General features: G+C 32.5%; 2 protein-coding genes across 4 annotated transcripts in view; both read right to left on the bottom strand.

The window, feature by feature from the left end:
* pip (heparan sulfate 2-O-sulfotransferase pipe) overlaps positions 1-27,286 on the bottom strand; it is a 77,438-nt gene that overhangs the window by 26,982 nt on the left and 23,170 nt on the right. For all 3 annotated transcript variants that reach the window (XM_090107639.1, XM_090107642.1, XM_090107641.1), the window contains exon 3: positions 13,214-13,353. In XM_090107639.1, the coding sequence (XP_089963765.1) occupies positions 13,214-13,353 (140 nt within the window). The remainder of the gene's footprint in view (positions 1-13,213; positions 13,354-27,286) is intronic.
* On the bottom strand, positions 13,713-16,919 carry LOC149903933 (uncharacterized). The gene is made up of 2 exons (XM_090108109.1): positions 15,326-16,919; positions 13,713-15,020 (listed from the first exon to the last, which is right to left on the bottom strand). Exons 1-2 carry the CDS (start codon positions 16,716-16,718, stop codon positions 13,834-13,836), a joined length of 2,580 nt encoding a protein of 859 aa, XP_089964235.1. The 5' UTR covers positions 16,719-16,919; the 3' UTR covers positions 13,713-13,833.

The following is a 27,286-nucleotide window of genomic DNA, read 5'->3' on the forward strand; positions in this document are numbered from 1 at the left end:
TACCATAAATTACGTTCTTTAAAAAAGCATTTTCTCAATACGAAAAAATGTGCAAGTGAAACGAAACTCATTCATATTCGACTACATAGAGAAGCATCAGAATATATTAAATCAAACGACTATAACACGGTTATTACTCACGACGTCGAGTAAACAAAATGGTTCTCGGATTCAACAGATAAACTAACTTATTAAAATACATTTTCAGTACAAATTCCGGAGCGGCATGGCATGGTAATGACATTTGGAAGCGTGACTCGGGCACTGCGCGGATATTGGAATCCTTCGTTTTCTCAAGGAAATGTTGAACTCACTATTGACCTGAGTTGGAAATAAAACTAACTCTGCCATTTCGAGGAACGGTATTATCGACTTAGCATAAATGTTTCGAATGTTTTGGATAAACTTTACGGTGTGTTGATCGAACGTCTTGAAGAAAATACCTAATAAAATAAAAAGAAAAACAACTTTCAAATAGCTCATAAATATGGAAAATTGTTGACAATACCAGTTACCACATACGGTGAGAAGATAATTAAAACTATATTTCACTCAATATTGATTAAAGCTGGATTAAGTAATATTAATAAATGTCAACGACGGATTCAAATAGGACAACATCTTCATCTTGGACATTCGAATTGAATCATAATGGTTTCCTTTACCGATTACTGTGTAATAATGATAAAAAAATAAAAAGATTAAATCGTGTTCTGCCGAAATCCCATTTACATTACAAAAAAAAAACATAAAATAACCACAGCCTAAACCACAGACAGACAAACAATCTGTGGACCACGAAATGCATTCCGTTAAATTTGAATAACAGGAGTATAAATTCATGAATTTCCCATTTACCATAATTCAGAATACGAATCCGAAGCGGTAACGGTTCTTTCGGCCACTTTACACCTTGGCCACGGACACCGGCGGCGCGACCGACGGCGCGACTGGCGGCGCGGCAATTCGCGCGGCGCGGTAAGCACGCCACGGGCAGTTGCGTTCGCCGCCGCGACCAGTGTAGACGAGGAGACGAGATGGCTTTATCAAAGTTAGCCCGACGTTGTTTGGAGAGTAGCAGCTTTTTTGCTCAAGATTTAATGTTTGGAAGATATAGTGGAGTACACGAATTAAATAGAAATCGTGTTACAGACGGAGAATTCCACCAAAAATATGAAAAATATAGGCATGATGAAAAATTATGTTGCGGGTGGCTAGACTTCCAAATAGCTGGTCTAGCTAGAATTTCTGCAATAAAAGCTTCCGTGTCCATTTTCGCGAAAAAAAAAACAAACTATTTTAAATTAAGTTCGCTCCGGGAGTAGTCGCCGCGTCTGCCGCTCGACTCCGTGGCCTGCGCCGTAATAACTCATACATTTGTTTCGATCGCTAGTCGTGCCGCGCGATTCGCTCGGGGAAATTCGCCGGTCGTCTCGCTGGTCGCCGCTGCGCGTGGCATGCCCAGTACATTTCCATACATTTGATTCATTCGCAAGACGCGCCGCCAGTCGCGCCGCGCGAATTTTCGCTATAGCGAATTGTCCGTGGCCAGCACGTTAGTATCCTTTTACCGGTGTACAATCCTATAAGTGGCGATAATGGCAATAAGGCAGATAAGATATTATGTTTATTAATTTGGGTTAATTTATTTATTGGTCAGGTGCGTGCGATGATCTTCATTTTATTGTTTATTTATTTAAATTTGATTAAAACAGACCGTTTTAGCTACTAGAATTATTGCCCTGTAAATAATGGTAGTTTTGCACCGTTGCGTAACGGGGTTTTGTGTTATTATTTGATATTTATACATTATTTTTATAATAAACGTTATATTTTATTAATTATTATTTATTCTAATTTCATTACATATACTACGTAGCTATTTTGAACCGAGACAGCGTTTTATAGAGATAGAAAATTACGTGCTATTAGTATCTAGTTAGAGCAAGAAAATGTATCGTTGTTGCAATTTGTTCCCATATTCTTCCCTGCTGTATCAACAAAAGGCGGATGTAAACAATGGATGTCCTAAGGCCCATAAAGGAGTCACGACAAGCTTCCTAGACCAGCCTCGGTCAATGAACTAACCCTAAACAGCACAGACTATATACAATAGCACCTGGGAAGAAATTTACTGAAAGCACAGATAATATATTTTATTATTCGTATATTTTAATGTCCAAAAACATACATATTTACATTGAGATAAACATATGGAGACGACACCGCCTACATCACTTATGTTCCGCTCAACATACGCCATATGGCGTAACTGCACGCTCATTTTTTATTTGTTTTAAAGTGAAACGCATCAAATATGCCTTCGTGTGTGTTACGATATTGCACAAATAATACAAATAATACGGAAAAGTGCAAAGGAATAACTTTCATCGGTAAGTACCTAACTAGATAATAATTTTTAAAACTTAGGTAGAGCAAAAAAATGGCGCACAGATTTTGTTCGTGGACCGTGGTGTCTCCTCCATACGTAGTAATATTATCTCAATGCATATTTTATTAAATAGGTATGCATTTTTTCTGTTTGGACGATAAATGTTTGTGCAATAAAAATCTTAATTAAATACTTCAGAACATTAATTAACAATAATTATATCAATAAATTATATGGACTACTAAACAGTTATACCGTTTTATATATTATTTTAATTAAATATTTACTTATGTATATTATAACTGTTAAGTGGCTCAAATAGCTACTGCATCAATGATCAAGTGTGTTGAAAAATAAAAACTTAAATTTTAATACATAAGTATACGAAATATTTATAAATATAATATTCTAGAAGAACTATCGATATAATTAAATAAAGAAATACCGCTATGTTTATTCAGTTTTCTACCATATTATATTTATGTAGTGCACTGTGCAACGTCGAAACCCATCCAACTAAGATGATTGAAATACATCATCATCATACAAAGATAACACAGATTCATACATATTACATATTATGTTAGATATGAATAGTCGTTGAAAATGAAAGTAGCTCTACAAAACGACAAGTGTGATTACATTAATCGAATTTAAGATTTACGCTCTCATAATGTTTGTGAATAGACCATTTCATAACTTTCACTTGCGCTTACTGTCACATGTTGCTGATTTATGTCTAGGATTTAAATAACATCAGACATTCATTATGTCATACGTTTTTGATGTCATTTAATAAATTTAAATCATCGTTTATTTTGTTCTCATTATCCAATTATGTGGTTTGAATGATCACTTTCTGACTATTTAAAAATAACTTTTAAATTTTAATACTCCACACAGAAGGAAAGAAAACATAAATATAGGTACAATAAATACAACACTACACTTTTTAATAAATACAATAAATTACTGCTACAAATAAAACAAGCTAGCGCATTCAATTCTATTATGGCTTATGAAAAGTACTTTCTTGATAAAAAAATTCCATTGCCACAGTACATTTAGTTCAAGAAGACTTACAATCGCCATAGTAAAAAACGTAACTCGTTTCTCAGTTCCCAATTTTGTCGATAGATGTCACTCACAGTAGCATTTGGCATTTTTATAAGCTTTTTTATACGTTTAAGAACTAGATGTCGCCTTAGAGCATTAAGTCGGTTTAATGAAGCTAAGAGATGTCGCTACAAAAAAAATCAATGTGCCAAATAGTATCTTGACATAAAATATAATACGCAAAAAACGTAAACTATAACGTAAAATATAATACGTAAAATATAATACGCAAAAAAATATTTTTATTTAAATGTTATTTTTTGCTCTGAATCGCGCAAGCGAAATGTTTTCGTTACAGAGCATATATACAACTTTCCGCCATTAATAATAGATCGAGTAGACTAGTCTCTCCCTTTTTCGATTGAGGAAATCCACCTCCCTACCTCCACATCATTTTGTTTTAGTTTTAAAGATTTAATAAGCGTAAAATAATACTTTCTTCATTTTTGTATTTTGAGTAAACGTAACACTAATAACGGTTAGTTTGACCAGAGGCGACTCGTGACAAAATTGTATGGGTGTTTAATTAAGTATTGAACTAAAGTCTAAAACAAAGAAAATACAGTAGCGTAGTAAATTCATTACAAAAAAAAAGCACCACAATAAGGGTACTATTACAGATTTTTAACAAAAAACGCTATTTTACGGTACAATTTTAACTCAAAGCATGAGAACAAAGTAATATCTTAAATCTTTATACCTATATAAAAATGAATCGCAAAATGTGTTGGTAAGCGCATAACTCGAGAACGGCTGAACCGATTTCGATAATTCTTTTTTTATTATATTCCTTGAAGTACGAGGATGGTTCTTATGTAGAGAAAACGTAAACATGTACCACGGGCGAAGCCGGGGCGGACCGCTAGTTACAAATAATTGGAATATGAAACTTATACAGTTTACTCTTATAACCCCACAAACTTGGTTTTAGCTTCACACTGACCCCCCCTACACATCAAAAAAACAAAATTGCGTCCTCTAAAAAATGCAAGGTTAGGGCTAAAAAATGTAACATTTCAATGGATCACTAATAAAAGTAACAAAATGAATTTTTAAAGTTATCTTCTGGAATCAATTTCAATAAAAATATAAAAAAATAATACTATCAAGTATGAAGATGATCTATAAAATGGATTGCGCTATGTTTACGTGATCTTTTGTTTCGCGAAGGACTGAAAATTTATCTTAACCTCTTATTGGATTCCGTATTTAGGCATTTGATATTCGTATTGGAGTTTAGGTATACGATAAATTTAATTTAAAATTAAAGATATATTAATTGTTAAATGAATGAGCACAACTTTATTATAATTATTTATGGGAGTTCACTGCACCAGCGCTCCTTAGGATGGACCGCCTATTTTTGTCACTTCGTTCATCGCTGTTCGAGAGTGACTTCGTGACCACCATGGACTTAGATCATTAAGTAATCGATAACACTCGCAGGTGTTTCCCCTTTTGTCGAGGTATAAGATTATTCGAATCGAAAAATCTTATGCTTTCATAAAAACTACTTGCGTAATCGATTACAAACACTCTGCGTTTTCCTAGGCTAAAACATCGAAAGGACGTCTGCGAGTGCTCCGCTAAAATGCCGTTTTGCACTGTCAAGCCTTGCAGAAGCAATTCAAACTTGTCGAATATTAAAAAAGATGGAATAACCTTTCATTTGTGTATATTTTTTTAACGTACATTTCTAATTAAATGCAATTTCTAATAATCGTCGATGTATCGTTTAGCGATATGATCAAGACAAATAATCGAGTCGTTTACTCGATCATTGATGCGGCCCCACGAGACTATCATGGAAAGAAAATATACAAATTTAATCTTTATGAACTAAGAGATAAAGTTGAATTTAAAACCCGATAATGAACCGCATTCCTTACGAGTCTATCTTTTAGCCCCTTGACCACCGAGCGGCCCGATCGGACCACGGCCCACGGGCCACGACACAATAGATTTTCTATTGTGTCTGTGATTCCGGGGGCTGAGGCATTAAAGAAATACAAATTTAATCTTTATGATCTAAGTTATAAAGTTGAATTTAGAACGCGATATTGAACCGCACTCCCCACGAGACAACTTGGAATGAAATACAAATTTAATCTTTATGAACTTGGGGATAGAGTTGAATTTAAAAACTCGTCGCTTAAAAGGTCATAAATTTTTACGACTTTCGTGACACAAATTATTTTTGTGAATGTGTGATTGTGTTTCAATAGTGTGAGTTACCTTCCCCGCACCAAAATCAGCAGAAAGTTTAGTTAGAACATTTGCCAGCGTACTCCATCCATTACTTAATGATCTAAGACCATGGACCACGTTGCTATGAACTGTTTTTGTCAAAGAATTACTCGAACAATTAGAGCATAAATTTCTACGTAAGATGTATAGGTGCCCGTAGCTGTATTGATGAGTCTCGTACTTATAAACCGATAGATGCTGGTTCAAATCATTGCCGTACATCTTTATTTTTTTCTTTCCCGTATTTTATGGTCATAATATAAATAATACTGTTTACAAGGGAATAATTAAGAAGAAAAAAGATATAGACATTTTTTTAACAGAAAATAAAGAATTTAAATAATATATATTACTAGCGGTCCGCCCCGGCTTCGCCCGTGGTACATATTTACGTTTTCTCTACATAAAAACCATCCTCGTACTTCAAGGAATATAATAAAAAAAGAATTATCGAAATCGGTTCAGCCGTTCTCGAGTTATGCGCTTACCAACACATTTTGCGATTCATTTTTATATATAAGAAGACTAGCAGTCCGCCCCGGCTTCGCCCGTGGTACATATTCACGTTTTCTCTACATAAGAACCATCCTCGAACTTCAAGGAATATTATAAAAAAAGAATTAACGAAATCGGTTAATCCGTTCTCAAGTTATGCGCTTACCAACACATTTTGGGATTCATTTTTATATTATAAAAAGATATACACTACTCTGATCACTATGTCGAATGTTTGTAGTGGGTGTCGAAATCTTATTAAAGGTACTCTCTTCCTTAAGATGCTCCACAATCCTATATAAGTTACTCTATGATGCTCCACCACCGCGTTGCTATGAACTGTATTAATTATCAAAGAAAAACGCTTCGCTTATGAGGCGTGCAATACTCGAACAATTAGAGAGAATGACCACGGGTGGTATCGGTAAAATTTTAGTTGTGCCACGTATTCGTGATATTGTTAATTCCTATTTGTATTTATAATGATCATATGTATCAATATTAAGTCTTAATTATACCGGATAAATTGAAATAATAGTAAAAGTTATTCTTTTGAAACATGTATGACCACGTATGGAATCGGTAAAATACTAGTTGTGTCACGTGTTCGTGATATTGTTAATTCCTCTTTGTATTTATAATGATCATATTTATCACTATTAAGTCGTAGTTATAACGAATAAATAGAAATAAAAGTAAAAGTTTCTGTTTTGACACATTATATCTATCTCTCTAGCAAGCGTCCTGCGTCATATGTCATAGTTGAATGAATGTGTTCGACGCATTGTTCGACGTTATTTATTTTGAATTATAATGTTTATTACGATTTACTTTTCACATTTGTCTTGTAAATTAAAATATTACCTATGTAATAAATGTAAAACTTAACGTTCATCGTTAGTATAAACTCGATAAAGTATTTTTTTGAAGCGTTGAATAAAACTATTGTTTTATTTTTATTGTCGTGAACTGCGGCTTATTTACATAAAAACTTTAATCGTTTCTAAAAGTACTAACATCAAGCTTTAAATTGAGCTATATTTCATCTTGACACAATAAGTTTGATTGCGATACCAAGTGCCATAGTCACTTGGGCAATCTCCAGTCTCCTTTCAATGTAAGACGTATAAGTGCCGGTAGCTGTGTTGACTGAGTCTCGTACTTTAAAATCGATAGATGCTGGTTCAAATCATCGCTGTTCATCCACATTTTTTTTCTTTTCCCGTATTTTAAGGGTCATATAAATAATACTGTTTACAAGAGAATACTTAAGAAGAAAAAAGAAAAGACATTTTTTTTTACAGAAAATAAAGAATATAATTATATAATATATACTACTCTGATCACTATGTTGAATGTTTGTAGTGGGTGTCGAAATCTTATTAAAGGTACTCACTTCCTTAAGATGCTCCACCACCGCGTTGCTATGAACTGTATTTATCAAAGAAATACTCGAACAATTAGAGCATAAATTTCAATGTAAGACGTATAAGTGCCTGTAGCTGTGTTGACTGAGTCTCGTACTTTAAAATCGATAGATGCTGGTTCAAATCATCGCTGTACATCCACATTTTTTTTCTTTTCCCGTATTTTATGGTCAAATAAATAATACTGTTTACAAGGGAATACTTAAGAAGAAAAAAGATATAGACATTTTTTTAACAGAAAATAAAGAATATATATAATATAATTATATTATATACACTACTCTGATCACTATGTCGAATGTTTGTAGTGGGTGTCGAAATCGTAATAGAGGTACTCACTTCCTTAGATGCTCCCTAAAAACTAAAATAATAAATAATAATTCAAAAACACCGGAGTTTTTAAAACAACGCCCTCTAGATGTAATAATTGAAAATCGATAGTTTCCTGTTTCCTTAGTTCTAAAATTGGTCACTAGGTGGCGCTTTTAAAACTGCAAATTAAATAATAAGCTCAAATGAGAGCGCCATCTAGCAATAAGCTGAAATTACGGGGTACGATCTCTAGTATGACAATCATCAGTCCTCTTTAGATTCTATTAGTCCATGATAATACCTACGAAATTACATCTCAGTAGCACAGATTAGAGAATAGTTACTTCGTAATCAGTAGTAACTTAGGTATTAGTTATCATCCTGAATAATAGAAAGTTCGATTTATTGCATCTGTGGGTTTTCCTTTCTATAATTTTGTCTTTATATTGTAATAGGTTATCTTCCTATTTTAAAGATTTGAATAAAATTGTGTAAGCAAGATAATATATAATATATTGACAAGATATTTAACGACAGATGACACAAGAAGTAGGAATTATTTTAGGTGACACGCTCAAAATATGTATCTAATATCTATCTATAAATCAGTTGAAATGATTATCCATCTAGACAAGTAGGTACTTACATAAAATAAAATAATAAAGACTAGATGCAAAATAATAAACCAAACATTCTAAAATTTCGTAATAAATTATACCTATAGCTTTACTCTCTTACCATCACAAATAATACCGTATCTTCTAATCATTATTGGTAATAAATAATAAACGCTCTGTTGCAAGTAAGAAATAGGTTTATTTATTATAAAATACATGTTTTACAGGCCATAAAGATGCGTAAGTAATTTTATATCACTTTTGATTTTGCCCCGTGATTACTTTATGCTTGTTAATTGTTATAATATTATATACGTTAAGTTGTTAACCTAATTGGAGTCATAAAGTAACATTTAACGTTCGTGTGAAGAATTTACTCTTACTTGGAAGATAGTTGTTAATTTAACAGGTATTTTATTAGTTACTACGTTTACTAGAATCGTTCTCGTTTTTCATTTCCTGAAAACTCGTCTTAATAAAATTAGTTGAAAAGATTAATTGTTCTTAAATCAGAAATCGTTGCTTTAATGAAAGAGATAAGTTGGTGGTCTAGATTGATAAAGTAAGATAAATAAAAGAACCTTAAAAACAAAAATTAGAATTGATGAAAGCTGTGGATGAAAGCGTAAAAATTCCTTACGAACGTACTAGTTATTGCCATTATAAAATTAATGTTACATAATGTATACAGTGAGTAAATTACAATAAAAATTATAGCTAGTCCGGACGATACATCACATCGCACGGTCCGTCTTTCTACTCATGTGGCACGGTTCCTAGCAATTATGTAATAAATAATAATTACTCAATTTATAGTCAACCGTTGGTTGTGTATAGTTTTACCTGTATCAAGTGCATGATTATTAATTTATTTTTAATAATTTTTTCGAAAGTATTAATTTAATTATGCAAGTGGATACGGAATATAAATTTAACAGAAGCAAAATACATATTATATCCATTTGCAGAATTTTTAATTAAATTTCACAAGCAAGCACTACTTACATTTAAAAATTTTAGAAAGTCATTTTAGTATTTATTACTTACTTTACGACCTACTGCAATTTCTTGAGATAAGCAAACACCTATCCCCTTTCACGGCGGTTCGTTAGAAGTTCAAAAGTATGATATATCTCTATACTGCAAGTCTATTGATAAACAAATGAGCCAACTTCATAAAGCTCGTCGCTCATTAGCCGACTTACCACAAACTTGTAATCGCATATCTGACACTGAATACACAAAGCGGATCATCCAATAAGGAAATGTACTCGGCCTGGAATTGCTCGCACGTGCCCACTTGTCAGGGTTGCCACTTGCTAACTAAGGGGAAAAGCGTGTAAGAAAATTGGAGCTTTAGTTGTTCTTCTTTATGTTAGGGGAAGGCAAATTTACAGTTGTGGTCCTGTTGCCAAGTTTAAACTGTTTCTTTTAAGAAAATGTATCTGAATCTCGTCTCTTCGCTACAAATGATAGATACCAAATCTTCAAATGCTTTTATTTTACTTTTTTCTGTGTTCAAGGAATGTATGGATCACTTTGTCTGAATTTTGTTTTTATAATGGAATATTAATAAAAATATGACATTAAATATTTTGCATCCATTTCTTTATCTCGTATCCTTTATCTCCTTTATCTCGTATCCTTTATCCAGTATCAGAATAGGGTAACCCTTTCTACTGACGTTCACAATATATTTTATTAACTTGCGGTGTCTTTGTTTTATACATATATACATACTTACCTAATCCTTTAAACACAAATAGGTATCTTTTAAAAATGTAATATCTATACGACTATTTTATTCTTTAGGGCGCTTGTGCACTACAAGGAATTTTACTGTCCGGCATTCCGATTTTTTACGGTCCGGTTTGGCATGAAAAATCCGATGAATTGGCTTGTGCACCTGTCCGTCTTTACTCGGATCAGTGCGGTACAGTTCAAGGAAGTTTGGCGGTAGAATGCTATCATATTTTTTTTGCATTTTACAAGAAACGAGTAAAAAATATAGAAGATGAAATATTATATTACTTCGTAAGATATATTATTCTATAAAAAGTAAAGTTCCGTAAGAGATTTAAAATGCGTGTTTCACTTATATTTTATTTTAATCGGTGACGAGGAGCTAAAGCTATTCCCACTTGAACTTTAACTTACCAACACTTACTTAGATAATAATTATTATAGGTCAATGTATATAAAAATAACAATACCGACTTTTCAAATCACATTGCCAGCTAAAAGAAAGTAAAACAAGAGCTTGCTTTCAATTGGCATATGCAATAAAAAGAGTAAAATCCAAGCAAGTGGGCACTCGAAAACAATTATACTTACAGCGACTCGTAAACTCAAAAAACCATCCGGAATAGGGAAAAGTAAAATGTCGGACAGTAAAATTACGTATAGTGCACAAGCTAGTATTTAGATTAATTGCGTGCCATACCGGACCGTAAAAAATCGGAATGCCGGACCGTAAAATTCCTTGTAGTGGACAAACGCCCTTACTTTGTATTTGCTGCAGCCTGCATGAGTTGAATTAGTTTAGATTTAGTATAGTAATTATAGTTTAGTAACATAATTGTTTTCTTGTTCATACTAATCGTTTTGTAGAAAAACTATAAAGTTAACAAGCCATTTAGTTTCAATCAGGTGTTTAGTAGTGAGACCCTAATGCGAAATCTATGTTGAAAGTAATTGAAGTCCGGTCGAGTGTTCTATTTAGGTATTTATTATCCTCAAGTAAATTTATCGCTCATTGAAATAAATTAAACAACATTAGAAAAAATGTACAGGTTATGAGAAAATTTTATGCGTTATTAGAAAGTCATTCAGAAAATGACTAGAAAATAATTATCTACATATTTTAATTTTCACCTAATAAAACTTGTTATTAATTTATGGTCTTGTTTGGCGGATTACGTCTGCTTAATAATAGATAAACCTTTAAAAGCTATACCTTTATCTTTATTATATAAACAATAATTTCCTACAACGATCATAAATACGTAAATTATATTTGTAAACATTATAACCGGTATTATCCAAACGTATAAAAACATATGATTTAATATCGTATAAAAATAAGGAGAAACATGGACATAATCTGTTAACGTAATCACGTGTATCCTCGTTTTTATGGACCATGATTACATGAAGTGAGATAGTAATACCATTATAGACTAGTCTCTTCAAGAAAGTTGCTAAGTGGTGATTGTTAAGGGGCTGACAACACCAAATTGAAGTTATTTGAGCAGTTTTTTAAGAATTATTTTCTTCTACGACCTGGGCCCGCCCAGTAACAGTGATATTGCGCTCTCGTTTGCGCACAGTAAACGAGAGCGCAATCACTGTTAAATTTGGTCTTGTCAGCCCCTTAAGTACAATATGCTTTAATCCCTTAATCATAACAACGACCTTTCTAATCTTCATATTTGCATATTATATATGTTTATAAAAAATACAATAACGGTAGATCACTTTAATGTGTCTTATAGAGATTCGTGCATATTACTAAAACTTAAGTGGCTTCAGAAAAAAAAAAATCTAGTTTGAAACCTCTCTTCTTTATATAATTTTAATAATACATTTAAATCAAGCACAAAAAAAAGTCGACGCAATAACATTGAAAGCCATAAATTTAAATCAAATCAATGCCACGGAATCGTGAATTTGAAATCAGAGCCCATTAAATGTTTTTTCTAGCTAGTGAAAGTCAACAAATTCCCATAGTACAAGAGCATTCTCTAACAATAGGCCGTAAATACGATAAATGTAAGTTGGAAGTATCCTTCTAACTATTTCCTTATTGCCGCTTATTAGGCACCTCATACGAACGTCTCCATAAATTTAAAAGTAAATATCATGTCGTTAGTACCAACTGCACTTATTTATTAGATGTTATTATTTAATAATTATTGCCAATATTTTGTTATGTTTCATCTACATTAAATCAATTGATCTTGAGTTGTCTTTAGCCAAAATTTCTACCTAATGAATAAGTACATACATAGTTTAAATGATTCGATATAATATATAATATTCCAATTTCCACATAGAAATAGATACTTACCATATTTCGTAACCGAATAAAATTTGTCCTAAAGCATTTGTGCATAACATAAATCGTGGCAATATTAAAGCATTATGCATGCATGATGATAGCATTACAGACTTCTGCGTGGAACGTATGTTTGCTAAACTTCCTATGTAAGTAACTGACTAGTGAATGTCCTTTTATAAATTATGCAACATAAAAGCACATAAAAGTGTTTATAAAATATTATCATGTATCTCCACTTTTTATTTTTTCAAATTGATTGTATATTTATATTGATTGATTGTGATAATCGAATCTCAAAGAATTAACATACATAACTAGTAATATATTTATTTTTTATTTTAGCAGAAAGCAAATATGTATATATTATGTAATTAGAAATTGGTCTTTAAATCTTGATTGGTGAATGCAACGGCCTAATATACCTACAGATAATTAATTTATTGCATACTTGATTTGAGCACAGATAATAAATAAAGTAGACCACACACATTGCCATTTTGTATTTCTATAACCACATACTGATGATAGTTCATACAATGATACTTACGATCTGTGAGATGGTTAAAAGCGGTGACGTCATCATTCAGCTTCCCTTGAATGCGTCGAAGTTTTGTGTTCAAGTCCCTGGTGTGCAGGAATAAGAAGAGTGTACACGATACTGCTACTAGTGCTATTAGTTCGCTAGTTCTGTAACAAATGAAACATATATTTAATTATAATGCAACTTGCATAAGCTTTGAGCGAGTCAGAGTAAAAGTACCTATAGTCCTTCTTAGTTGTTCTTGTTCTTTATGTCTATGTCACTTCTCAATCGCATTAAAATGGTATTCTCAAAAAAAAAATATTTTATTATTACGTATTCTCTGCAAATTGTGTAATCACAATGACATTTTATACTTTTATCGAAATGTTTTAGACTAGGTATAATTCAATTTCTAATATACTTAGGTAGTAAAGTAATTAATTTCTTACAAATAAGTTCTTACATAAGATTTGTTAACTCGCAATTAATAGGTAATCAATAAAACACACTTGAACCATAAACTTATATTTATTTGGGTTTCTCAGTTACTGAGACAATATGATAATACAGAAAAACTTATAAACATAACAAATATTTCTCTAAACATAAAATATTACTTAAATATTAGGTAATTACTAAAATAACTATTCAGACACCTTGTTCTCATCATATTTATTTTCAAAAAAGTAATTCGCCCGAATCATAGCTAATTTTATTAACCGATCCATATCTTGTTGGTCGCTATTCTGCGTATTTTCAGTGAATAATTTAGATTTGTAATCACATGGAATACTACAAGGGGCACTCAAAAGTTTTATCGCAATTTCTGATATTTTCAAATGCGAACAAAAACTTTTCCACCATATTCGCGGTTCTAATAAATTCGCACTCGTCCAAATGGCTTTTACTTTCGCAAAGTAACCAGTCTTCGTCTTAAATTCAGCCAAATTTTTCATTATTTCCCCAGGATCGTCAGTGAGAGATGTTGCATACGAAGATATATAGGACATTGCTTCAATCATTTCTTCGTCATTTAACATGGAACCGACATACCGCGGGTCTAACAAGTTTGCCGCCATATGAATGGGCTGAATAAAATTCTTCCTGCGATTTTCTATAGTGGCTCTTATAAAATGTTTGTCGCCGTTATAATTTTCTCCATAAGAAATAAGTTCATTCTCTATATTTGACAATAATTTAGTGAAAATGGCGGGCACATCGGATAGAATGCATTTCTCAGATCCCGCTTCGGTCAAGGCCGTGTTATATTGTTTGATGATTCTAATGCATTTTTCGTTACCATCCCACCATCTTTCGCTTAATATTGTCATTTTAATTCCTTCTTCAATGTACACCATGTCCGAAAGCACAAGCGACTGTAATGTATTTTTATGTTTCATCAACACTTCCAATTGAATAAGAAAATCCTTCCAGTTTTCAGCATTTGGGAGTTTCAGTGAGTTAATAATTTCTGTGTGTACGCTTGATAATAAATCCTTTGAAACTTCGTTTTTTAAATACTTGACAACGATTTCAACATCGTAAGTTGTACCCTTTATAATAGATTCTTCAACAATATCTCTGAATATGGAGTACATGGTATCAAATAAGCAACATACCCCACTTATATTGGGAAAAGTACCAGCTAGTTTTGTTTTTGTCTGCGTCATATGCCAGTTACTTTTTGTAATAATGCCTAATATTTTGTCTGGTCCTATTTCGTTTATAATGCTACTTATATCTTCACTGCATTTATTTTGCTTATACTCGAAGAAAATAATCTTATAACAAACAGTTTTTGAGGCTGTAGCAACCATAAAACATAGTAACTCTGTAAAGAAAATAAATTAAATTAATAAATAAATAATTTATTGTTAAAAAAGTTTAGGACAAAAAATTATCGAACTTTCGTTTATAATGACAACTAAAATAATTTTGTGCATACTTCAACTTCACAAGTTTATTGCAATTCTTTAATTTTACTTAGTGGATTCATAAGGGTTATAAATTTATTAAAGTTTAACATTTACTCTAGTTATATAAATAATTATTATTAAATAATAGGTATACGCAATAAAATAGGCATTGAATCATCGAATTTCTGAAATAAATATTCATAAAATAATTAAATGTTACCTTTATCATCTACATGCATCTCGTCGCATATCAGAACCAACATATCAGATTCTTTTATTTCATAATCAATATTTTCCTGAAATCTTGCGTGTTCACCTTCAAGTAATCTGCAGCTAAAATCGAGTGCAGACGGTATGTTATAATCAGGACGAAGTTTATTTATTGCTTTTTTCCAATATTTAGAATCTAATAATGAAAAGGGTACGCCACTTGCAAATATGGCACGGGCTAATGTCGCATCAATGTCGTCATCGACGTTTTCAACATTGACTTCAACCACAATATGGTTCTTATTGCATATAAAAGAACTCGTAGATGCAATTTCATTATCACACGTTGCATTATTATCATTGTTTATTACTACTTGAGATAGCGAATAATCCGCCTCATTGGACGAACCCTCTGAAGACATACTCTCGTCCTCGCTGTCATCACTACTCGATTGCGAGTCACCAGCTAAATAATTATTCTTTATAGGTTTCGGACACTTTTCACATTCTACGATATGTTTAAGTAACCTCGTAGCATTACTGTGTCTATATTCCTTACCACAAAACATGCAAGAGGTATGCCTTTTGTATACTGACTCATGATTGATTTTAAAGTATTTCCAGACGTCACTCAAAGGCCTTCCTAAAGCTGGACTTGTTTTTATACTTATGGGTCGGTGAGACGGATGTGGTGGACTTTTAATAGACTGGTATTCCAAAAATTGATTCTTCACATCATTTGGACAGTTAGGACATCGACATAAATGTACTACTAGCCTAGTGGCATTAGAATATTTGTACTCAACATCGCAGTATTTACAGGCGGCGTGACGTTTATATCCTTCTTTGCTTATTATTCGAAAGTGCTCCCAAACTTTTGGACGTTCTGTTGACTTTTTTATTATTAGTTGAGGATCGTAAGAATTGTTTGGAGTATTATTTAAGCTAAAATTCTTAATCTTATTTTTCACATCTATGGGACATTTCGTACAAGATTGAAAATGCGAAATTAGTTTCTCAGTGTTAACTTGTTTAAATTCGGTATTGCAAAACACACAATATGCGTGAGTTTTTTGTCCTGGTTCATTTGTTATCTTAAAATATTCCGAAATATTAAGTCGACGTTTAAGTTTCTTCCTCAATACTTTATTGTGTAAAAAATGCTTCGCAGACGGTGATGATGATTTGGAACAATGGGCTGATTCCAACCGCTCTAATTGACTTCTGTACATATTTCTTATATCTATTGGACAAATATCGCACTGTACAATATGTGCCGCGAGCCTGGTGGAGTTACTGTATTTGTATTCTTTTTTACAATAAACACACAAGCAATGTTTTTTTCTTCCCGATTCACTTAGTACTTGAAAATATTCCCATACATCGCTCAAACGCCGCGGCATTGCCGTTGTATTCACGTATTTATAGCTCTCCACGTCGAAATTGTATAAAACATAAGTTATAACCACTTCAACACAACAAAAACTTCCTTTTTGCAACTAAAACAGCGTTGTTTTCAACGAATGTGACGGACGAATATGACGCTTTCGATCGGTTTAAAATAGTCTGGTTACATTTGACCTGTCAGACAATATCTGTCTCTGTCTAACTTGCGGTGTGTAAGCGAGTACGCTGCACGGTCTACTAAGCAAAGCGGCAGCGTCGCATGAATACGGCTGTTTTAATACTTTGGTAATAATAATTTAACGAAGCAATACCTACATACAGTGATAATATTATTCTATCGTTCTAACTCTAAGTTCTTTAAAACTGTAATAAAAACATATATGTATTTTATGAAATACTTAATAAGTACTTAATATTATTATCTTATAGCGATTTTACCGCGTTTGATGTGTGTAAAAAATTTCTAATATTCACATCTATAGGTACCTAGTACCTACCATGTCTATACACAATCACAGGTGTGTTGTGAGTTGTGACCAACGCGATTTTTAACCTTGTGTTTGCAAAGATAGGTAGGTATACCTACATATTATGTAAACAGCAGTGAGTGAGAAGTGACACTAGCATAGCACCGGGATGATATTATTTAAATAATCGCATATAAATTAGTTTTATTTTATTCATTTTTATTTACCATATCAAATATACCTACCTAAATTCTAATTGAACTCTTAATTTTGCACAGTTCTGATCCTGATAAATAAGCTATAAAAAGAAATGTTATCATTTTCATTTTTCGTAATCTTACGAAGGAAAGGTGAAATTTTTTGATGTTCGAGGCTCGAGCATTCTTCTTCAATCCTTCCTACTGATATTATAAATGCGAAAGTTTGTGAGGATGTGTGTGTGTTTGTTACTCTTTCACGCAAATACCTACTACTGAACCGATTACAATTAAATTTATCACACATAGGTATAGAGGGTAACTTGGATTAACACATAGGATAGGTTAATTTAATTTATGTGTACTTCCTGTACCATAATTTCTCCTTTTTTATTTAAATTATAATATTCTAGTTTTGAATGTTTCAGTGTAATATGTAATTATACGAATACGAATAGTATAGAATATATATATGTACCTATATAAAAAGTTAAACGATAAGTTTAGAAGCAAGCTTCATTTGCCAAAATTTACACTTAAAACATTATGTTTACTTTCTAGCTGGGAATTCGAAAACGATATAAAATAGATAAATAATAATTATTATGAACATGTATGATTAGATATATATTTAGAATGTGGCTAATTTAATATTTAGATACGGCAACAATCGATAAAAAATTCTGCAAAAATTCTACACCTTTTAAATTCAATTTACAAATATGTAGTTACAGATGTCAGATGGAATTTAACCAAAGTCTTGATCAATCTAAATAATTAAGTACCTATGTTTGAATGTTAAAACTTAAAAGTATCGTTTTACCAACTTTTTAGTATATTTTCCCTTTCCCTATCAGTAGAAAGATCGAGATTATTGAAACATTTAAGTAAAGAAAGTTATCGCTGCACCACTTTTAGGTTCAAATAACAACTTTCACGCCGGCTGGCATGATTTAATTCAACAAATTCACCATCGGCTTACTCACTTAGGTAAATAATGCAAAATATAAGAAAAAATAATATCTAGTTACCTACTTATAAAAATCTTACTAAAAATAAATTGAAATTAGTTCCATGACTGCTTGAAATTGACTTTATTATTTTATTGTATCTGAATCCCCATGACATTCCAAAATCCAACCAAAAATGGCGTTAACTCAACATAAGTACCACTGACCTACACAACACATGATAAAGTATTCTATAGACGCAAGGTATGCACAGTGAAATGATAGATTAGATAAGAATCCGATGAATCTCACAGCATGAACACACAGACACTATTCATTTGCTGACTATTCCAATCAATTTCCATCTTGTATACTATCAATTAATCACATTCCGAAGGGCTAAGTAAATATGATTTATTGTATGAAGTATTTACTACCAATCAATTCTATGGCTTCCTACAAGCACTTAGCAATATTAATTATAGCTAAACTAAATTTTTAAATATTACATTTGTAACATCATTATCAATCATAAAAGCTAGCAACTTCGACCGCATAATATTTTAGCGGGCTATTTCAATGCTGCAGAGTATACTTAATATATATCCTAATTCCGACAACTAAATTTATTGAAGATTTTTTTATTTTAATTTTTGCATAGGTACACAACACACACATTGACAGAAAAAGAAATTTATCAGCAGCGCAAGTTGTAAACTGCAATTATATGCGACGACAAAACCAGCTTACCTTAATTTAAATAACCATTTAAATGCAACATTAGCCTACTTCTTTCAATAACAGGCCTCACTTAACATGCTATCATAACAGTAGCCGATATCATATATGTGTTAGGAACACTTGTGTGTGAACAACACTTTCTACTCGTAAAGGTAATATTATGTGATCGTTAGTTGTTTATATCATACATCATATCATACACTAACAGAAGGCAGGTGTTTCACTTGAGCTTTGATATAAAAATCATAATCAAGCATTATCGACAGATAATTTACAACAGACATAGACAAATATAACAACAGAGAAAAATACGACCAACCCTAAGGACATCAAAACTGTTACATGTTTAATAGCAGCAAATCTGTTTCAAATTAAAATTAATTATCAATGAAAATGTATATGTAGCAGTTTTGCTGTAATAAAAAATATATATACCTATATGTTTACCACGTTGCAAAAGCCATGACTTTCATATCCTACAGACATTATGTTATAAAGAACACAAGAAATAAGTTTACTAACTGAACCAAGAAGCATTAAACAAATGACATGACAATATTATTTATCTTTCACATTTACTTCGTACGCTACCTAGTAAAATAAAACCGGCCAAGTGCGAGTCGGGCTCGCGCACAAAGGGTTCCGTAGCAGCAAATATAATAAATTACAGTTAAATCAACCTATCTCAAAAACTATAAGAGATACTTTGATCAAACCAAAAATCGTTGAAAGAGTTAATTAGCATGCATCACCTCTATTTTTTTTAGAATTTTATACCCCGTAGTTATAAAAATAGAGGGGGGGGGACATACTTTTTACGACTTTGAGAGCTGATATCTCAAAAACCGTTCACTTTAAGAAAAATGTTTTTTAGAAAACTTTATATCATTTTAAAAGACCTTTCCATTGATACCCCACACGGGTATGTACATCGAAAAAAAAAATTTCATCCCTCAGTTACATGTATGGGGGGCCCCACCCCCAATTCTTTTTTTTACTATTTAGTGTCATATTTTTGTAGCGGTTCATACAACACATATTCCCATCAAATTTCATCACTGTAGTACTTATAGTTTCCGAGTAAATCGGCTGTGACAGACGGACAGACGGACAGACGGACAGACGGACATGACGAAACTATAAGGGTTCCGTTTTTGCCATTTTGGCTACGGAACCCTAAAAAAGATAATCATGTGTACAAGTTTACATAAGAAGAGCAAAGCCATAAAGTAACTGTCATTTAGCAAATTGGTGAATCTTTTTAGAAGCAGTAAATTGTTTGATGATGACAAAGCGCAGTAACACGTGACACGCTCCATTTGTCTAGGTCATCGAGATAGTATGTAGTAGTACATATATCTCGATGGTCTAGGTACATTTTGCAGCTGTCGGTGAAAATGTTAGGTAAAGATTAAATTTTATTCTTGGTACTTAGTTAGTTTTAATAAAAATATTATTAACGGTAAGTCTGGTACAATTGTTAGTTATTATCAAATGTATTTTTTTTTGTGTCAATTAGCTGTATTTTAATTACAAATTTAAATACGCCCTCCAAAAAAACTGCTACTTGTATTTAACCACTGGTTACTACGTATATTTAACACACAAAAGATACACTTTTGTGTGTCAAATACAATAAACTTAAAAAGCTGTCTCTACACAAAATCCATCCATCACTTTCTATAAAGTCTTACTTTCGTTGCATTGAACAAATAACATAAATGACAGTCATATCGAATTCAATAGACGTCAAAAATAAACATTATGCAATCGTCATAATATTTGATACACCATGACCAAACACCTCACGTGGAAAACAAGCATAGAAAGTGCAGATTATACGTATAGCTGCCAGGTCTAGACGGGATTCGAAAGTTTGATGCATGCGGACCGCTCTAACGGGTTGTATGCACTTTCCATGCGAGATGCGCTTTCTGATATCCAGCATTTATAAACAAATTTAACCTTAATGACTATCAATTATAGGGACCTAAATTCTATAACCTAAATACGTTAAGTATTCCCCGTACCCGTTAGCATCTCGTATTCGCAACCAGTAACTCGGTAGTGTCATAAGAAGTGGCCATTGACTAACTAACATCATCATTAAAGTATACGTATATTCAATATCCTATTAGAATTAACAGGTAAAAATGTCAGCAGCAATTAATTTCTTATGATAATCCCAAGAGTCGATATGTCGTGGCCATATCGTAGATTTGCTCATTTCATGAAATGGCCAACATAGTTTGATCAGATCCTTAAATCGTCAACGTTTCACGATTTGGTCATCGACATTTGGCCAGATCGTATAAAATAAAAGAAGATAAGAGATTCCATAAAGAGTCCATAAGATATTAAAAAATTCAGAATATTTTAAGAACTGGTTTATTGTCATTTAAGTTAGTGCCGCGGTAGCGCCGGCGAATACCAGAAGCGAATGGTTTTTTCAATAGAAAACAGTTAGGTTAGGTTAGGTTAGACTTTAATAAACAACGCACGAGCCGAGCGAGCAAAGCGAGCGTGCCGCGAAGCGGCCGGCGAGTGTCAAAAGCGAATCGCTTTTTAAAAAAGAAACAAAAATGGTCGCATTTCGTGAAAGGGCCGTGAAACGTTGACGATTTAACGATCTGGCCAAACTAAATTGGCCATTTCATGAAATTAGCAAATGTACGATATGGCCACGACAGATACATTACAATGTGGGACCCTCTCGCAACATAAATAAACGCATAACTTCGCATAAAGTATCAAGAGTAATTGAGCAAAAAGGTTTATAAAAAGACATTCCCTTACTACTCTAGATAAATCTTAGATTATAGTACAGTAATGTTTAGAGGAGATGCTTATTAAACGTGAATATCCTTTAATGTAAGTACAAATTTATTGTCGATTGTATAGTCCGATAGATAGGGCAGATGCCGCCTCGGGGTCGTGCACTATAATTACTAACTCCTTTAATTATACGTTTAACAAGGATTTATAAAGTTGTAAGACCATGTAGGACGCAGGGTAACTGGTAAGAAGGACGATTGAGATAACAATATGAGAAGGTTTCTATTAAATAGCTTTGTACCGATTTTTCACAGAAAATAAGTGCTAATCTATTTCAAAGGTCGCAGGACAAATGCGCGATTAACTACTATTGTATTAATTAGAAGTCTATCAATAGATATTTCGTTACATTATATTTTCTTTTATAAATCAGGAAATTGTTAATATTCTCAAACAGTCTCTATCTTAATATTTTTATAGACACTTATAGGTTATCAACGTAAAATATCTCCCGAACGAGACACTTTCCAAACCTAACTAAAATACGAGATATTTTATAGCTTTGAACGCCAGTTCCAAATTCAATATAAAATATCAACAAAATAACAATAATTTTAATCAAATCTAAATTATTTACATAATAGAATGGTTGATTGAGTTTTATGATAATATGCTAATCAGTTGGTCCTAAATGTTCGAATTTCGTTGCATAACTATACTTTCTCGGAACAATTTTTCGATGCAGTGCGTCATGTGACTGACCATCCTCTCACTTTCAGGCTTGGCGTGGGATCATCCGCTCTACTCTATGCGCTTATACTGTCCAAATAAACAACTTTTACTTTCCATAATTGACGATCTCATAGATTAACGTAACAGTTGTAAGCAATGATATTTTATGTATAGATACGTTATATACTCACAATATATCCAACTTAGATTACAAAATAAAAGACAGATGGAGCGTTGCCGAACTAAACCGAATTATTTATCGTCATTTCCATAAAGCTATGTGTGCTGTCATTTCACCGTTGCACTGTACGAACACGGTGCTTCTGTGTGCGTGTTATGTTACCAGATATTGAAAAATTTCCCAAATTTTTGCCCGACTACGGAAGAAAGAGGGTTATGTTTTTCGAATGTATGTATGTATAATATTTCTTTGACACGCCCTGCAGTATAAACTGTTGGATCGATTTTGAGTTGTGAGGTGTCATTGCAATCATCTGAATTATGAAGGTAGTGGTGGTAGTGACGTCGTAGGCTACATAAATTAGCAGTCATGTTTTAATTTTTATTTTAATATAAATTCGGGTTTATGATATTATTTTATAATATTGTAAAAATTATTTTGTTACATAAAGCACCTATCTACTAAAGTTAAATATGGACAAAATAATTTTATTCAATTTTTAATTAAATAAATTATACCTATTAAAAAAGTTTTTATTTTTCAAAACATATGAAATATGAATGCGAATAGCGGTAGTTTTTAGTCGAGAATGCGGGACATTTTATTTTCATCATACATAATATTATCCATCACGTAGTTCACATGAATTAAATCGCGAGCGAAAACGACTATGACGCTTTTTATAAAAGTAACAAAAAAATGTATATTGCTTATTCAAATAATCTAATAATGATCATGAAACTTTATTGCACTATAGAAATAATCACATTCACGATCGAAAAATCCAACAGCACTACCCCGAAGATCTTTTAAACATTTTACCGTTTTACCCCTAAAATTGGCAAATTCATTTTCAAAATACTGGCAGCATACGTTGAAGTTTTGAATTCCTTCGTATATGTAAAATTATTATTTGTATATAAAATTAAATAAGCCAAATAATCTACAGAAAACCTGTAAAACGATGTTTTATGTTTTTGTTTGTTTTCGGGAACAAATTTTACAGCGTTTTAATATCACAAGACAGCATTTTTTTACTAAAATATCAAACCCATTTTGACGTATTGCATGACACTAGAATCGCTATAGCAATGGCGGAGTTTCGTATTCGTTTTTGATTTCGTATTTTCTTTGACAAGGGCGACGGACGATTGACATGCTCCATCTGCCTTTTATTTTGTAATCTAAGATATCCAAAAAAAATGCTTCATATGCAGTGTCAGGCACACACAAATACAATTTTCATTTTACTTAATTTATTACATTGACAGACTGTATAAGAGAGATGGCTCTAATAAAAAGATATAAACAAAAAAGACAAAGATAGTTTGTCACCTCCGCGCAGGTGTAAGCAAAAGTCATAAGAATTCGGCAATTAAATATAAATAAACAAATAGTTGCCATGGTAATTGGCATAGAATAACGACACAGAAGGTTCAATGTTGTAGATGTTAGGTTTCCTGCACAAGTAAATAAATGTGACAATTTCATTTACTATTTTATGATTATTAGGTATGATGTCGTATTAAAATGAAAAAAAAAAACTTTTTCGGAGATATAACTGTATTAAGTATTTATTACTAGCTGTGGTGTTCGTTTTCGGTCATCATCATTTCACCCGATAAACACCCACTGCTGAGCATACTGCATAGTCCTCCTTATAGAACTCCATAAGGACCGATCTTACGCTATTCGTTTCAAGGCACACGGATCCCGAAACCCGTACAAGGTCATCACTCCAACTTGTAGGATAATTTTAATAATAGTGGTGCCTAGATGGCAAGATGAAAAAAAAAGGATGAAATAAAAGAAAGGATGAAGTATAAGCCTTTTTTATCTAAAACACAAATAAAATTTATGTAGCTATTTACAGAAAAGCAAATAGCATTTTTCGTCAGTAGCGATAATCTTTTCTTTAATGTTTAGGTACGTATATTCAACATCATTTTATTTTTATTTATCATTTTATTATTGCAAACAAACATTTTTGCCATCACGATTTCATTCAAACTCAAACTCAAACTCAAACTCAAACATTCATTTATTCAATTAGACTACTATTAAGTAGCACTTTCGAATCGTCATTACATAGTATTTTTAACATTTACCACCGATTCGGAAAGCAGTATCTATGGAGAAGAATCGGCAAGAAACTCCATAGTTGCTCTTTTAAAATAATGTCAATAAATTTACATAATATGTAACTTATATCTAACTACTTAATATGCCAAAGAACTGTCCTGTGGTTTTTACGCGACAACCCTCCATGGGTCTTTATCGTCCATATATTCCTGAATACTGTAGTACGCTCTCTGAACTAGTACATTTTTTATGTAAGTTTTAAATTTAGAACTACTAAACTCTTTAATATTGTGAGGAATTCTATTGTATAAGCGTATACCTTGACCCATAAATGAATTTTTAACTTTAGCTAATCGGAAAAATGGCATTTCAATTCTATTCCTGTTCCTTGTGCCATAATCGTGTCTATCTCCTACTCTTGTGTGTAAGTCAGAGCTTTTGTGTACATGCAAAATATTATTAAATATATACTGTGATGGTACAGTAAGGATACCAGTATTCTTAAAATGATCTCTTAGTGAGTCCCGAGCACGTAAATTATATATAGAGCGAATGGCTCTTTTCTGTAAGATAAATATAGTTTCTATATCTGCAGCCCTGCCCCACAGTAGAATTCCGTAGGACATAATGCTATGAAAGTAGCTGAAATAAACCAATCTAGCCGTATCTTCATCGGTGAGATGCCTTATTTTTCGGACTGCATATGCAGCAGAACTGAGCTTACCTGCAGCGGTGTTGACATGGGCTCCCCACTGTAGTTTCTCGTCCAATGTTAACCCTAGAAATACAGTAGACTCAGTAGGATGCAATACCTCCCCGTTCAAGGTAATAACTCTGTTCAACTTTTTTACATTAGGAAGTAAAAATTCAACACAAGTGGTTTTTTTGGCATTTAATAATAAATTATTGGCAGTAAACCATTCAGATATGTGTAAAAGAGCACTGTTCACTTCGTCAACATTTGGGTCATGCCTATCCACATTAAAAATTAATGAGGTATCATCTGCAAACAGAACTATTTCACACCTATCCTGCAAATAATAGGGAAGATCATTGATATATACCAAGAACAGGAAGGGACCTAAAATTGACCCCTGTGGAACACCAATGTTAATTGACGCACCGCTAGAACGTTCTCCATTAACAACTACAGTCTGTATCCTATCATGCAGGTATGACGCTATGAGGTTCTGGGCTTTTCCTTTAATTCCATAGTGATTAAGTTTACGTAACAAAGTACAATGTTCAACGCAGTCAAATGCCTTGGAGAGGTCACAAAATATCCCTAGAGCATTTTTTGAGTTTTCCCATGCCTTATATATATGTGTTAGAAGTGCAACTCCAGCATCTGTGGTTGAGCGCCCCTTTGTGAAACCAAACTGTTTGGTGTGCAGTAAATTATTAGATGCAAAATGACTACTCAATTGGTTTAATATTAACTTCTCGAATACCTTACTTAATGTTGGTAAAATAGAGATAGGTCTATAATTGTTACAGTCTTCTTGATCGCCCTTCTTAAATAGAGGTATAACTTTACTAAGCTTTAGTAAATTAGGAAATGTACCATAGTCACAACACTTATTAAATATGAAAGCTAAATTTTTCGCAATATTTTCTATTATATTATTAACTAAATTTACGGACATTCCCCAAAGATCACAAGTATTTTTTAAATTTAGTGTCTTAAAGGCTGTAACAATATCATTAGCAGTTACGTGTCGCAATTCAAATAATGTGCTGCACCCCGCAACATGGTCCCTCAAAAAGGTCTCTGCAAGTGCTGAAGACGAATTTAAATTATTAGTAATGCTAGCAGGGACACTACTAAAGAAATCTTCAAATGCAAGCGCAACATCAACATTTTTGTCAATAACCATGCCATTATTAACAAGTTTTATGGTATTACTTGATTTGCTTTTATTTATTTATTTATTTATTTATTTATTTATTTGGTAATCCAACAGCTTTACATTTAACAAGACCACTATTTTGCTGATTAACTGAACAAATAGCCAATAAGGATTACAACATAATATCATTCTCAAGAATAGACTATAAACTAGTAACAATAATATTAATAAAAAACATAACATAATGAGTGTGTGTGTGTGTGAGAGTATGTGTGTGTGAGTGTGTGTGTATGTGTACGTGTGCGTGCGTGTAGGTGTGTGCATGTGTGCTAGTGCTTGTTTAAAAAACCATTTATTTTAGATATTTCATTAGCAAAGCGTTGTTTAGAGAGTAGAAAAATGTCAGCACTTGTGTACTCTGCGTTGTATACACGCATAATGCGATTTAACACACCGTTTCGTGCATAATTAGTATTAACTTTAGGGATGTAAAATAAGTTAGTCTGGCGCGTACGAAAACCGGGTACATTCAATTGCATCGATTCAAGCAATTCTGAGCAGTCAATGTGGTTATTCCATAATGCGTGAA

The sequence above is a fragment of the Colias eurytheme genome, chromosome 12 (genome assembly GCF_061535395.1).
Source record: "Colias eurytheme isolate Ceu_HAF_F1 chromosome 12, ilColEury1 Martin Lab GWU primary, whole genome shotgun sequence".
Lineage (NCBI taxonomy): Eukaryota > Metazoa > Arthropoda > Insecta > Lepidoptera > Pieridae > Colias > Colias eurytheme.